The 14,953-nt window shown below is 43.4% G+C and overlaps 1 protein-coding gene across 2 annotated transcripts; it reads right to left on the reverse strand.

Moving 5' to 3' along the window:
- Positions 1-1,436: 1,436 nt before the first annotated feature.
- Positions 1,437-12,541, reverse strand: TP53INP1 (tumor protein p53 inducible nuclear protein 1). Of its 2 annotated transcripts, XM_057403034.1 has the most exons (4): positions 9,725-12,541; positions 8,880-9,228; positions 7,213-7,246; positions 4,715-4,872 (listed from the first exon to the last, which is right to left on the reverse strand). In XM_057403034.1, exons 1-4 carry the CDS (start codon positions 9,834-9,836, stop codon positions 4,855-4,857), a joined length of 513 nt encoding a protein of 170 aa, XP_057259017.1. In that variant the 5' UTR covers positions 9,837-12,541; the 3' UTR covers positions 4,715-4,854. The 2 variants fall into 2 exon arrangements, with proteins under 2 accessions (XP_057259016.1, XP_057259017.1); XM_057403033.1 differs by lacking the exon at positions 7,213-7,246 and having other exon boundaries at positions 1,437-4,872; positions 9,725-12,539.
- Positions 12,542-14,953: the final 2,412 nt, after the last annotated feature.

Genomic DNA, 14,953 nt, shown 5'->3' on the forward strand with positions numbered 1-14,953 from the left:
TAAAGAACTTCTACCACCTCCTGCAGTCCTGCCGATTGCACACCATGACCCAGGTCATTAATGAAGGTTGCAAGTGCAACAGTGCAAGATCCAATATTGATAGGGTACACCAGAAGCAACTGGCCTTCAGCTAGGCTTCATGCCACTGATCACAACCCTTTGAATACAGCAGTTCATCCAGTTCTCAATGCACCTGCACACCATCTACTCACATGGTCTATAACTCATCAGTTTGGGGGATGCTATGAGGGACGTTATGTGGGACATTTAAAGCCTTGCTTAAGTCAAAAGAAACAACATCCACTGCTCTCCCCTCAAACACTGAGCCAGTCATCTAATTGTAGAAGGCTATCATGCATGCTTTACCCTGCATAAATCCATTCTGGCTACTCCTCATCATTTTCTTGTTCACCCTTGGAAATGGTTTCCAGAACTATTTGCTCCATCACCTTCCCAGAGACCAAGGTGAGGCCAACTGTCTTTTAGTTCTCCCTCTTCTTCTTGTCCTTTGCAGATAGGAAGGACATGTCTTTCTTCCACCCCTCAGGAATCCTGTCCATTGCTATAACCTTTAAGATAATTGAGAACAACTTCATAGTAACATCAACCAGCTCCTTCACCAGCCATGAATGTGTCCCATAGATCTGGGTATGTCCCATCTCTAAGCATTTAGCTTAATCTTTCTTAACTAAGGGTTGATAGTCCTTGCTCTAGCCTTTCCCACTGGCCTCCTGGGCCTGCAGTTCCCAAAGGCTGGTCTTACCAGTAGAAACCCAGGCAAACAAGACTGAGTACCTCAGCCTTCTCCCTGTCCCTTTGCCATGAGAACTCCTGCCCCGTTTAGAAGCAGGCCCGCATTTTCTCTGATCATCTTTTCGCAGCTGATATGCCTGAGGATTGCCTGTTGTCCTCCACACCCCCTGCCAGGTTCAGCTACAGACAGCTTGGAATTGGCTCCCTAAACACATCCCTGAACATTTGCATAGGATGCTTATGTTCCCCACAGGTTACCAGTCCCTACCTCCACCTCTTGAACATTAATGTTTTGTGGTGGTGCACAGCTGGAGGATGATAGACAATGAGTATGAGTTGAAACAAGAGAAGTTCAGTCTAGATAAGCAAAAACCTTCCCCTTAGCCCTTGCACGCTTGAAGTGGCAATGTGTTTTTATCTGGTCACCTGCAGCACTTCTGCATGTGGATCAGAAAACACAGCAGCTGGCAGAAGTGTGGAACACTACTTAAACATCATCACTTGATCAGCAATGCACACTGATTCTCTGAACTTTTGTGCTAGAGACAAGCATTCTCTAGCTTGTACCTGTATAGTCAGTACTTGTATACTCAGTATAGTCAGTACTTGCACCTGCCACACCTGAACAAGGTGCTCAGGCATTTGGGTTAACTGATGTGCAATATAAAAGAACAGACTGACAATTTTTAATAGGCCATTTTTTATTGAGAGTTAAGATCACGTTTCCCACAATGTGCAGAATGCACTATGAAAACAAAATACAGAAGATCACTTTAGTAAATACACACTGGTTAAGCAATGCTACTTTTTGGCAAAGTGCTGTATCTTGTTGTTTTTCAGCTTGTGTTATAACTATTAAAAATAAGAGCCAGACATTCTTCCATATCAAAAGGACTGCTACAAATAGAGAAGTGGCTCTGGAGAGAAGCTGCCATATGTGCATAGACTGATGTACAGTATTAATCCTAACTGAAATGTCCCTTTTGAATCTTCAAGTTTGCTGTGTAGAAGGCACAGTTTAAAATGCAAATCTGTCTATTGACCAATACATACGAAAATACAGTTTCAGCAAGATTCATGAATATCAAATCAATATAAGACAGTGCAAGGCCTCTGCTTTTTACAAGAACACACACTTTAATACAAGTCAAAAAACCATAAGAAGCCACACAGCTTGCTATTAAAACAGAAAAACAAAACAAATCTATTTGCCCAATAGCTCCAGGCACAAAATGGGGCTAGACCGACATAAATACGTAAACCACATTAACAAAAAGCCATTGATGCAGTACTATCTCACACAATAATATGGTGTCTAATATTACAAATTGAGAAGCACAGCTTTGTGCAACAAAATAGTTTATATCCTGAAAGATATAGGTTTTCATCACCAGAAAGTCATCTAGTAATGTAGTATAAAAAGATCAGTATCTCCCAATTCTAGGAGCAGTCTAAAGTTGCATTTACTTGCCTACTGAGAAGAACAGTCCAAGGCTCTCACTGTAATGCCTGGGAGCCTTATACTCTCAACTCCCATCTCCCTGTCAAGAGTTAAAAGATTACTTAACTCCTTCTAACACTGGGAGGTGGACACTCCATCTTCCTTCATTTCACTTTAAGAAAATTAAAGCTGAAGGAAAGTAGTTACTTTTATACAAAGAAAAACAAAAATACAGGAAAGAGAGGAATTTTCCTGAGCTAGGAAGTTGGCAGTGAGAAGGAAGTTTAAACTGGGCAAAAAGCTGGAGTGATAAAAGCAGACAATCTGAGGCAAGTAAGAGTATTCATGAACAGATGAGAGACTGGTGAAACCACAGCTATTTGCAAACCAGAATGTTTGGACCACAAAAGAATTGCTGTATGGACACAGACACATACTGCTGAAAACACTAACAAAAAATCCCTATTTTTGAAACTTACGATGTGACCAATTCTGTTTTCTTTCACTGTGTGTGTGAATTTAATGTATTTTAGGAAAAAAATAAAATAAAGGAGACTAGTGTATCCAGGAAAGCACCTATTGCTTTTACACACTTAACTATCTGTGAGCATCCCCTTGCAACAATCTTAACTAACCCCAGTGAAGCAGCACATCTGCAGTGAAACAAAGGTTATAAGTGCTATTTCCTGTATACTAAGCATGTTCCACAACAATTCCAGCTGCAGAATGTGCAACAGTACCATTACATCAAGGTCAATCCAAGTTGTTAGAGTTTGGCTTCAATGAATTTGAAGCATTTGGCTGAATTTAAAATACTTCATAGGTCTAGAAAAATTCACATTACTGATCTAATTTTAAGGACTCCTCACATGACTCCTTATACTAGCTTTTGTATAAGGACTACTGGAAGACATTGTTGAATGTAATGTTAACACTTTAATGCCCTAGGCACTAAACACAAGTTAAAACCAGTAAGTCACATTAAGTACTGACAGAAAGGGGGATAAACCTACTGGTATTTCCCCTCTTTCTTCAGTGCAGATTTCTGCTTCCTCACCTCCATAGGCATTTAGTTTACTTCCCAGATTGATCTATCAGGGCTCAGCATGCCACATGGCTGCTGTTAAGAAACAGGGTGTACTGAACAGGTGAACTTTGTGTTCTGGGTTTTCAAGTGCCTGCCAACTTCCAAAACATTGTACAGCGTTCTTAAGAAAATTACTTGTTAGTTTTGAATGGCTTTTCTTTCCTGTTGCCCATGGAATTGCTATCCAGCTCTTCTGCCCCAATGGGCTAAGGGAATAACACTGCCAATCTATCTCCATTTTTATACACCCTGTCATCTCTGTGTTTAGTTCTGTAAGACTGTTTTTCAGCATCCTCTTATCCCTGCCACACACTGCCCTTCATTTCCAGTCACAATTAACTTGGACTTAATTTCTAGAGAGAAAGAGAAGGGAGAAAATTTGAACTAATAAGACCTTCCTTCTAGCTGCTTTTGAGCTACTCAGACAATTTAACAGCAATTAGCAGCTCAGAAATAGCTATCCATCAGCCTGACTTCTTTAAAGAGCAGTCAGCTACTGATGGGATTAAAAGAAGTCAGTACACCATCCTTTTCCTCTAAGTAGACTAGAGATTAAATGAAATGGGATAGGGTAAATACATCTTTTAAAGACAGAAAGAATAAGAGAAAAGGAATAAGAACCCAAACTGCACCAAGTAAAACCCAGTTCAGCTCTGTGTTGTGCATCTGCACTTAACCCATAGGCCCACTTTTCCTTCCACTCCACTGTGAGGTACTACATCTGTAACACCAGTGCCATAGCCTACTGCAACAATATTAGGGGGGGACATTTAACCCTTTCTGATATCCATATCAAGTACCCAATACACCTACACAGACTCCACTAACACAAGTAGGTACTAGGCGATTTACATTAGACGTCCTTCTTGTAACAGTTCAGCATAGCTACCCACTGGCAGCTATAGTATGCCTTTGTTAGAAAGTAATCATATATGCTGAATATAGACAGATACACAAGCTGTCAAGTTCTGGTTATTAAAGAATACACCTAACCTCAAATTTTCTAACTCCACTTTGATTAACGTAAAATATAACTGATTTCCATCTCAGTTAAGTGTCTTTAAAAGATCAACTAAGAACCCATCTATACATCATAGTTTATAAAACAGCACACAAACTACCTTAGTGATAGGCTTCCAAGACATTGATATTTAACATCAATGTTCAGGACTTACTGCAAGATGTTTGGAAATTTAGGTATCATTTTAAAAGAATGCAACTCTAGTTACAATTGTGTTGGAGGCATTGACAATCAGCTTCAGACTGACCACACTTACCTATGCACGGAAACAAGAGTAACCTAAAAAACAATTAGACCATAGATTAAAACCACAAGAGCCATCAGTAATTGAACTGACGCTGGCAAGGCTGGTGAACAAAGAGTCCATTGTGCTTGATTTGCCGAGAGTGGCAATCCCTGGTGAGGTTTTGGCGACGGAGACCATTTCTGTTGAGATAATGTCTTTCATTATGTTCTTTTATCCAGTGGCTAGGACGAAAGCTCTTGGTTTTTTCCAGAAAAGCTGAACGAGTAGCAAGAGCTGTGACGTAGCAGTGAACACGCTGCCCCGTTTCATTTCGGGCTTCCAGTCTAGAAACGTAACAAGCAGGTATCAGCCATTACTGAGGAGCATTGGAAAGACATGCAAACTATACAGGGCAGAACAGGGACATCAACATCCAGCATTTCAAAGGAGCACTCTTATTCTACTGGACAGAGATTTGGGCTGAGGCGAGATCAAGCCAGGAAAGCCACACTGGTAAGCCATGTGTAGTGCTGCTAACTCACTTTTTGTGAGGGCACCACAATAGCCTTTGGACATCTGGTGTCTCATACCACTGAGCCCTTCCTTCCCCACCCCACCTCCCTAAGCCCAGAATGCAACATCGATCAGAAATGTAAGGCAATGTGTGTCACACTGCTCCAGCCTTAGAAGACTTAGAGTTGCTCATTACGCAAAGTCTGGTTTAAGAAAAGTCATCTTGAACATAAGTGGTTCAGCCTGAAAACAGAAGCACACCAATAAAAGCATGTTTGGATTGCCAGCCACACAAATAAATCCAAACAATGTTTGTGCAGAGGAATGGGAAAGATAGATCAGTTGTGACACACACAGGAAATAACTCAGAAAGATGGCTCTTCAACCAGCCCTTCAGATTTTATGAGCAGAAAGTCAGCAGTTTTGGCAAACCCTTTCTCCATCATGCACTAGTGAAAAACAAACCAGCAGCCTATGCAAGCAGGGACTGACATACTGAGAAAGGACTTCCCTACTTGACAGAACAATCACTGGTGTTTCCTGAAACTTCCCAAGAAAAGCTAAAGATAGCCTGGCAGTTCTAAAAAGCAAAGCAAATCTGAAGTCTGAGCTCCACGCTGCTGTGAGACCAGCGGCACCAGAGTTGCTTGCCTTCTCTCTCCCCACCCAGGACACAGTCACTAGCTGTCAACTCAGTGGTGCCCAGAAAAGCTGCCTACAAGACCAGGAGCTTGCCAAGGCATGACCAAGAGGCCTCTTGGGAAGTCTGCTTGTCAGCTCTAGCATGACTACTCTAGAGTTTCTTTTGGAAGAGCTTAACTTTCAATTATCATATGATGTCTCTGGTCTGCCAGGCCCATGGCAGACACCCTTATAGCCTTGCTCTTGAGGGGCTGCAGGTGCCTGGCAGAGAAGTGAGCTCTTCAGCTTCCCCAGGTCCTACACTGGAGCTAAATACTGTCAGCTCTTCTATGATTCTATGATTTTAAACACCCAAATCCACTTTCTTTTGGCTCCTTGGGTAACTTGACATTAACTGAAGCCTACAGACTCCAGAAGAGCCATGTGTGACATGCTGGTTTTCTCCTGTTCATTCACTGGATATTGTCCTAAACCTAACACTTGTAATATGAAGCAAGAAGTGAGCAAATAACACAGCACAAATCAATTCACAATGCCTTGTAAGTACTTTCTATGCAGATTACACCAGTTTAATTTTGATCAGTGCTGGAAGTGCAACTCCAAGTGAAGCCCTTCTGAGGAGAGCTTAAAAAACTATGAAACCACACCAAACTTATTAGGATGAGAAAGACAGACCAGCTGTGACACACAGGAAATCATCCTTTACTTCCTAATCATGCCCTTGCTGCACGTTACTAGCTAGCAAAGAGCATCAACTGCTAATACAAAGTGGTGTTGTTTGTTATGGAAAAACATGACTAACCTGAAGAACACAGGGGAGTTTATACAACACGCTTTTGCTTCAAAAGGAATTTAAAAGGAACAAATAGATTTCCTCCTTTTGTAGGGGAAAAAACTGGTTTAAAATTGCTGGTTGAAGATATTTAAACTTTTTGCCCTCTTATCAAATGCCCTCCCAGCACCAGTTTGCAAAGCAACATTCTTCTACTTATCTTAAAGTGGAACTGGGATAGCAGAAGTGGTTTGAATTAGCTAAAAGGCCACATACTTTTTCAAAACATGGCATTTTGCTATCTTAGTGGCTGTCTTTGGTAGCCTGGCACTAGTGAGCCCTGAGAGAACAGGCCTAATGAGCCTGTTACTGTACTACTCCATCAATACTATCAAAACGTAATTTTAGAGGGGCTGTACCTAAAGGCAGACTGCTGCTACATATGTTCACTGCTGCACACCTGGCATCTATTTTGCTAGAAAGCACACAGGTCCTGATAGTTGCACTACAGAGCCAGACCTCGCAAGACAAATTAAAGGCTTCAGACCCCATCCCAATTAATATTTAATTACTTTTTTCTGCACTTAGCATTTTGGCTTGTTAAAGCAGATGTAGTTAGGCTTGATCAAGTAACATCATTTGGCACAAAGGTTAGTCCTAAAACCAGTATTGTTTTGGCAGACAAGGCTCTAGAGGAAGCAGCGTTGCTAGCAGCCTGATCAAACAAAAAGCACTGTCCCAAAACAGTAGTACTTACTGTGCCAGTGTGCCTTAAGCAGCTTTTCTTGGCCCTACAATGTTAAATGGTCAACCATTAAACCACTAGAGACTTCAAAACAGCTTCTGAAACTGCATTAGCAGTGTAATTGATGTTCCCAGTTTCTGTAGCCTACTTCGGCTTTAGACTTAAGTCTCACCCTGGTTCTGCCACCAAAAATAACACATACAAAAGCCTAGATTCTCTGATGAAGCAACAGCACAGAATTCAGTGTGAAGAAACTTACCACACACCAGCTAAGTTCATCACACCTTTAGCTTCCCGACAAGTTAAAGCAGCATGACTGTACTGTATAATGTAAGAGAGCATTCTTCTCCAAAGGGATCTATACCAGTACCCCCAGTTCAAGTCACTGAGAAGTCAGTACCCAACTTTGTGTGTTACTATTCACTGCAAACTACTGTCTTTCACTAGGGTAAGCCTCACAGCCTACAGTGCATTTGCAGATTCCTTCAGACCCTCCTTTTAAAAGCTGCCGTGTACTTCTAACTTCCCCCAGTTTAAGTTAAGCTTGACCCTTGATGCCTAACACCACAAGCTACCATCCCCAAATAACTGTACAAATCCCCATTCTAAGATGAATGGTATCAGCATTATACTTCAATATTATACATCAGCATGTCATCTCAAAGTCACCTGTCTCTTTGAAGTACAGACTTTAAATATAGCAAGGAGCTGATCAGAAAAGTCCACGGGCATCTACCTACATCAGCTCTAGCACTACACTCATTTTCTCCTGCAGAAGAAAGCTTAGTATACTACAATTTGTTTTTTAATTGTTTCTAAGGGTAACCATCAGATGGGACAAAAAGTCAGTCTTTGTTATTAACCAGGAAATCATAAAACGCCCAATTATTTCCAAATCAATGAACACATGGCCAAGTGTGGAGTCATAAAGTAAAGAAATACTCTATTTGTATATATCTACGTATGCTGTACTTGTATAGCTGCATATACTGGACAACCGAGAGCAGAGAAGCAGTGCATGGCAAACATGCCTCTGCAATAATTCCCCATGGCCAGATTTTTGGGACTCAAATAAGCACAACTTCTTACCTCACTAAAAGTAGAAGTTTGCAGCACACATTTTTACCTCAAGGGGAGCAAATTTTGTGGAGTATTTCAGTTTGCTTTGTTCCACAAGCAGCTTGTAGGAAAACTTAATCCTGTCCTAATCTACCACTAGGTTGAAGAATAAAAAAAAAAACCCAAACCAAACCAAATTCCCCTGTCAGGATAATTAAAGTAAAATTTTCCATCTCAGGAGGGACCGTTATGTAAAGTTCTGAAAAATACACATAGCCAAAAAGAGGGCAAGGTGCTTCCAAATCCATGTGATGAACTTTAACTGCCACCCGTTTTAACAGCACCAAAGTACATCCTGCCAGGGAATAATCAGGCTCCATAAATATTCCTTGCAGTGTCAAAACAGCAAACCCAACCGAATCCTGACACGGTCATCTTGTGTAACATTTTTCTAAGCAGGCAGGCAGCCCTGACCCTCCTACCCATCTTGCGTAGTATTCATGCTTTATTCACCTGCTTGGAAATAAGCTGGAAAATTCAGTATTAAGTGTCTAAGCTGATCAAGTAGAAACCAGATATTTTCAGCAACAGAGCTCCCTGATAAATGAAGCTGAACATACCTCGGACTACCTGGGCTGTGAAACTCCTCATCTCCACACCCAGTCTCATTAAGGCTGTGACAGGTATTGTGGACAGCGTACACAGACATGCTGGGATGCTCGATGAGGAGGTTCTCCATTGGACTGGTTTCCACTTTGATAGTGGTCAATCCACCTGCAGTAAAACATGGGGGAGGGGTAATAAACCAGCTCTCCTCCATGGGGCATGACTCAAACTGGATGAAGCAAGACTCGCTGGCCTCTGGAAAGTGTTCCAAGGGAGACGGTAAACAAGAGAAGGCAGGCGAGCCATCTGCGTCCGATGCTTCAGCGATGTCCGCTTCCTCCGCGGAGCAGTTAGTGCAAGTGTCTGCCATTAGTCAGTGTAGAGGAACCCGTGGAGGTTGTTGACCGCAGGAGGTTGATAACAACATGGTTGCACAGAGTCAACAACGGGATACAGAAAAAACAAAGAAACAGAAACAAACCCCTATTAGCAGATACACAAGTTTTTGTATTTTTAGAAGTCAGGGGAGGGGCAAAGGTTGCTCCCTGATAAGCCATGCCAGATGTGCAACACAACTGTTATCAGCAAAGCAATACAATTGCATAATAAGTCAAATATATTTTATCTGCACAAGTAGTTCTGCTGAAGCCTGTGTCATGCTTATAAACCTGACATACTTTTTCTCATCAGTTTACATAACATGTTTTAGTACATTTGGTTGGAAGACACCCTACACTAATCCACACTCATTTTATGCAGGTAAAGTTTCTTCCAAGCTACTGGTGTCTTTATAAGGAAGTAAAAGAAGTAACAGCCAGAGCAGAACAAAGGCGGAGCTTACATTTGACAGACATCTTACCTATAAAGTCAACCAGAATCCACTCGTCATCTTCTTTCTCACTGAATTCTGGCTCTTGGCTGGACAGGCTATCAATCTCTCCCATGAGCATGTTATTTAACCTCTGGAACATTACTAAGGCAGGAACAAGACTTTGGCTGGTAGGTCTTTATATCCAAGGTTCAAGGCACAGCTCACACTGTACTAGCAGAGTGGCATAGACTTGAGATTAAAGTGCATAGATGCTTTATCAACTTAGGTACAGGACATGCAGAGGCATGTCTGGTGAACAGTTTATGTGAAACCTGCAAAAAAAACCAAACACCAATGACAAGGGTCTTAATGACAAAGCAACAGGTAACACCCCTAGGGAACAAACTAAAAGCCCTCTTTTTGGTGCAGTCTGAGGTACTAGTAAGCATTTTTGCCTACGAGGAAGGCAGCTTCACTGGCATTCACCATACCCTCCCCAGATTCATACAGGAAAAGCCTAAGTCTGTCCTTGGAGCTGAGCACCTTCCTCCTGATTCTCCTCCCTGAGCAAAGGTCTGCTCAGGTTTCAGTTCCCACCTTCTGTTATGGGAGGAGAGGACTATATGCTATATGCTCACTGCATAGGCGGTCCCTCAGCTCCCTGCCTGTCTTCCTCACAGTCAGAGAGATGCAAAGGGCACCTGCATTCTTCTCTAGACAACACATCTCCTCCATTGACACAGCCTCACACCTTGTCCAGGGACTCCTGTGAGGGCTCTCAGAGGTGCCCAAGGCAGTGTTTCTTCTCTCCCATCTCACACAGTTCAGGGACGCTGCCTACAAGTTAACACAGTAGGAAGGCATGTCCCACCTTCATTGAGTAGTGTACTGTTCAAAGTACACCACGTAGTTACCAGTGTGATCATTTTCACTGCAAGCGCCCAACTAGTTATGTATGGTAAGCCTAAATAACACAGAAAAGTAACCTGTATACTTAATTATCTACATGTAATTAGTCACCATAAGCCTGAACTCTACATTTGGCAGTTAAGATGAAAAATCCCATCAGTACAAGAAGCTGAATATTCACGCATGCAGATCTGCACGCTTACAGCCTTTGAATATTTATGCGTGAGCCAACAAATAGAAGCCATTAAAGTAGCTGAAAAAGTAAACACTGTACATGAAAAATATTCACTGATTTAACTACAATTCCACTATAGAAATATTTGAATTACTACAGCATGTCAAAATTATTACACATTAAACACCTGCTTAATAATTAAATAGGGAAGATACACATGCAAGAGGGCATGAATGTCTGCACTCAGAAAAGGAGTAAGACACACTATACTAGACAAACCCAGCTAAGATACAACTCACAAAGAGTATTATTTAAGGCCAGCACATCCTGCTTCATCCTATAACTCTCAGGCCACACCAAAGGATCATTTTGACCTTCTACACCACATTACCCCAGGACACCAGACTCCATTACCTACTTGTTCAATGCAAAGACAAGCACCTGCTCCACATAGTACTGCTCCTGTAGACATTTACAAGCTACCTCCTCATTCAAACAGCACAAAAGGATAGGGGTGGCATTCAGAGTAGTCTTCAGAAGCAATATGAAAAGGTACAGTGTAACTCAGGAAGTTATGCACTCTAGCTTTTCAACAGGATAATGCAAGACTAGGAACAACTGGCTCAGATGCAGTAGAGATTAAAGGCTGCCTTTTCAGGACCACACTTGAACATGAGCCATCTGGGCTCTCTAAGACAGCCACAAGAAAAATCACAAGTGTAAAGAAAAATGATAAAGTTCAAAAAATAGGCTCAAAAAAGAGAAGGAGAAATTGAAAATAGTCAATTATGTGAAGAAAAAGGCAAACATTTATTCCCTTCTTCTACATTCACAGCAAGCAGAAGTGGCATTTAGCTACAGTGAAGTTCAATTTTCAGTGGTTACTAGCAGGAAATGCTTTTAACCATTAAGGTTTCTAAGCTCTGGGTGGGTTACCCAAGGAAACGCCAAATGCCCACAGTGTTCCCAAGCATCTTCTTGAGAAGGCTTGAGAGCCTCAGTTACAGTCAGAACTTGCCATGGATAAGGATATGGACTCCAAGTGGAAGCTTAAAGCCTACAGTTTTCCAGTTACCTTCCACATCTATTCCTATCTCTTTTTTGGCACTATGCCCAGGAACAAAAAAGTTCAGTTTTTCTTTAGGCTGACTAGCAAGCCATGGCGTAACTGCTGACCAGTGCTGATGATGCCTCTTCCTTAGGCCAAGGCTGGAAATCACCTTCATGCAGAAGCTGCCTTTTTGTTCTGTGCATAGAGTGGAGCAAGACAAGAACTCACACTCTTAAATTAAGGCTCCACAGGCATCATAACAACATGAAATAATTAACCTCTAACAAGCGAGAGGCCGCTGTTCCTGTTCCACAATTCCCTATAGTGGAATTGTTCCTGAGAACATAAGCTAAACAAACCACAGCTTGACCCATAAATGTCTTTCTGTAGATCACAAGCAGTTTGTCCAATCTCCTCCTTCCCCCACTCCAAGGAGGATCCATAAAACCCATCTGAATCATTTAGAAACTGGTTGATGTTCCCACATCCTTTTGGACAAGTGCCCTTAGCAATGCCACACTTGCATGCTATTGCACAAGCCAGACGAGGAGCAAGCAGGAACGCTGTTATCAAGGGGAGGCAAATGAGGCAGAGGCCCACAGAGAGGTACACTGGCTGTTAGAGAGGAACGATCAGCTGCAAGAAAATATGGGACCAGGAACAGCTGACTCAGCCACAGTCGGGATGAAAAGGATGTTAGAGGTAACACATCCAATGCACGTTAATACTACGTTGCACTAAAAAAAAAAAAAAACCAACAACACTCAAACCCACTTTTTTCTTTCTGCCCCAGCAGAGGAGATGGGGCGCATGCCAAGCAAAAAAGAAACGAAAATAAGACACTCCCTGAAGCGTCCGCTGCAGTTCCTGGCTGCCGCGCCGCCCGGTGCCTTCCCCACGGCCGGTTCACGCCGCCAGGAGGCTCCCACAAGCCGCTTTCGGAGGAGTCAACGGGTCACCCGTCCGGGCTCCAGAGCCCAGCCCCGCCGCTGGGCGGGGGGACGCGATTACCAGCTAGGAAAACGGGAAAACGCTCCCGGCTTCGGCGCTGCCCGAGGAGAGACAAGCCAGGATGGAAGCCACGCAGACGGGAATCCCGCCGCTGCTGCTTTCCACCGCCTCTCCCGAGCGCTCAGACCACAGGACGCCGCTACACCCCCCGCTGTGATAAGCCGGGATACCGACGCCGTGCCCGGCCTTAGCCTTAACCCCGGCCCCTCAAAGCCAAACCCACCTGAACAGCACTGCTCCACTCCGCGCACCCACCCGCACCGCGCCCCCGGAGCCCTTTGTTGTGAGAGCCGCGGCGCGCAGCTGACGGGCCGGCAGAGCTGGCCCCGCCCCTTCCCGCCCCTCCGCCAATCGGCGCCGCCGGCGGCTGTCGCTAACGCACGTGACGGGCGGGAAGGCACGCGGGGAGGCGTGGCCCCTCCCGCCCAGCCCGCCCCTCACCGCTACAGGCTTGGGAACAGAGGGACTGGAGTAGATAAACCACTTATTAATGCTGTAGTTAAAGATGGAAATTAATTAGTAATTAAATAGGCACCATCTTGACTTATGGAGGGGTTTCAGTAGAAAGGGGTCTGCGAAGATCATCCAGTTCCAACCCCCTGGCATGGGCACGGACACCTTCCCTAGACCAGGTTGCTCCAAGCCCCATCCAACCTGGCCTTGAGCACTGCCAGGGATGGGGCAGCCACAGCTTCTCTGGGCACCCCGTGCCAGTGTCTCACCACCCTCACAGTAAAGAATTTCTTCCTAATATCTAATGTACATCTGCCCTCTTCTAGTTTAAACCCATTACCCCCTTGTCCTATCCCTACATACCCTTGTAAAAAGTCCCTCTCCAGATTTCTTCTAGGCCCCCTTTAGGGACTGGAAGGTGCTCTAAGGTCCCCCCAGAGCCTTCTCTTCTCCAGGCTGAACAACCCCAACTCTCTCACCCTGTCTTCATAAGTAAAGTGTTGTAGCTCCTGTGATCATCCTTGTGGCCTTCTCTGGATTCGATCCAACAGATCCTTGTCCTTCTTGTGTTGGCTCCCCAGAGCTGGACTCAGGACTGCAGGTCCAGTAGGCTGAAGCCTGTTAGTTGACTTGTAAAGATTCCAAGTCAGACTTCTGAAGTCCTGGAAGACTTGTGCATTAGGTCACTTACCCCATCCACTCCCTGTTTTTCTTTAAGGAAAAGACAAGAGGCAATGAACAATGAACATAAATTCAGCGCTCTTTGGAGTGATGAGCAGCTAATAAGGAAGGAATTTCCAGGCAGTGAAATTACAGTCCAGAAGAGCTGGTGTAGCTGTGCTGCACACCTTCAGTCACTTAATATAACTCTGAATACATCAGAGTGTTAATATTGTTGCTTCAGACTGCAGCAAATGCTGTTTAGGAAAATATCTGTGTCCTCTGGAAGATGCTGAAACAAATGGGCACTGTGTAGCCAAACAGCAGTTTACATGCAACACATCTTAACAATTTAGGAATTTTCATGGTTTCAGTAGTGCTGAGTAACATGATTTGTAACAGGCAATAACATTTTCTACTAAAATACAAGGTGTGCAGCCTAAATGTGTTGTAGCTGTGGGAGTCCAGATAAACTTCTTGACCTTTTATCTTCAGTGTTTAATAACATCTTCTTTTGTACCCTTTTTTCCCCCTCCCTTTTTTTGAGGACTAAGCTTTTCTATGTAAAACAAAATGGGGAAAGTACATTTTTGGGGAATGCTGCAAAGTGGCTTCCTGTGGTTGGGAACAGGCTGTGTAACTTGGCTGACAAACTGCCCAGATGGACAACTTACAGTATTTTTGCAAAGCCTTTCAAATGTCTGGTATTTGGTGATACTTTTTTAGGCTGAGCTGACCCTTCCTGAATGATGAGATACATAACCGGCACTATCAGGGGGTGTAAACTGATTGAATGTCTGATTAAACTTTCAGTTTGTAAGTTGAAGCAATTCATAAAAGAGCCTACAAAGTCTTTTTGATTTGATGTGATAGTGGCTCCACGGCTGGAGGGGGCTGGGAGATGGCAGAAGCAGCACGTCTGTGAATTCAAGATAGGCGAGACAGAAAATTAAATGTACAGAATAAATGCCTCAAAGGATTTCTCTGTATTGCAGAATTACACTGTGTTAGAACACGT

The sequence above is a fragment of the Pezoporus wallicus genome, unplaced genomic scaffold (genome assembly GCF_028554395.1).
Source record: "Pezoporus wallicus isolate ANWC-B61680 ecotype Strahan unplaced genomic scaffold, APGP_CSIRO_Pwel_v1 contig_2456, whole genome shotgun sequence".
Taxonomy (NCBI): Eukaryota; Metazoa; Chordata; class Aves; order Psittaciformes; family Psittacidae; genus Pezoporus; species Pezoporus wallicus.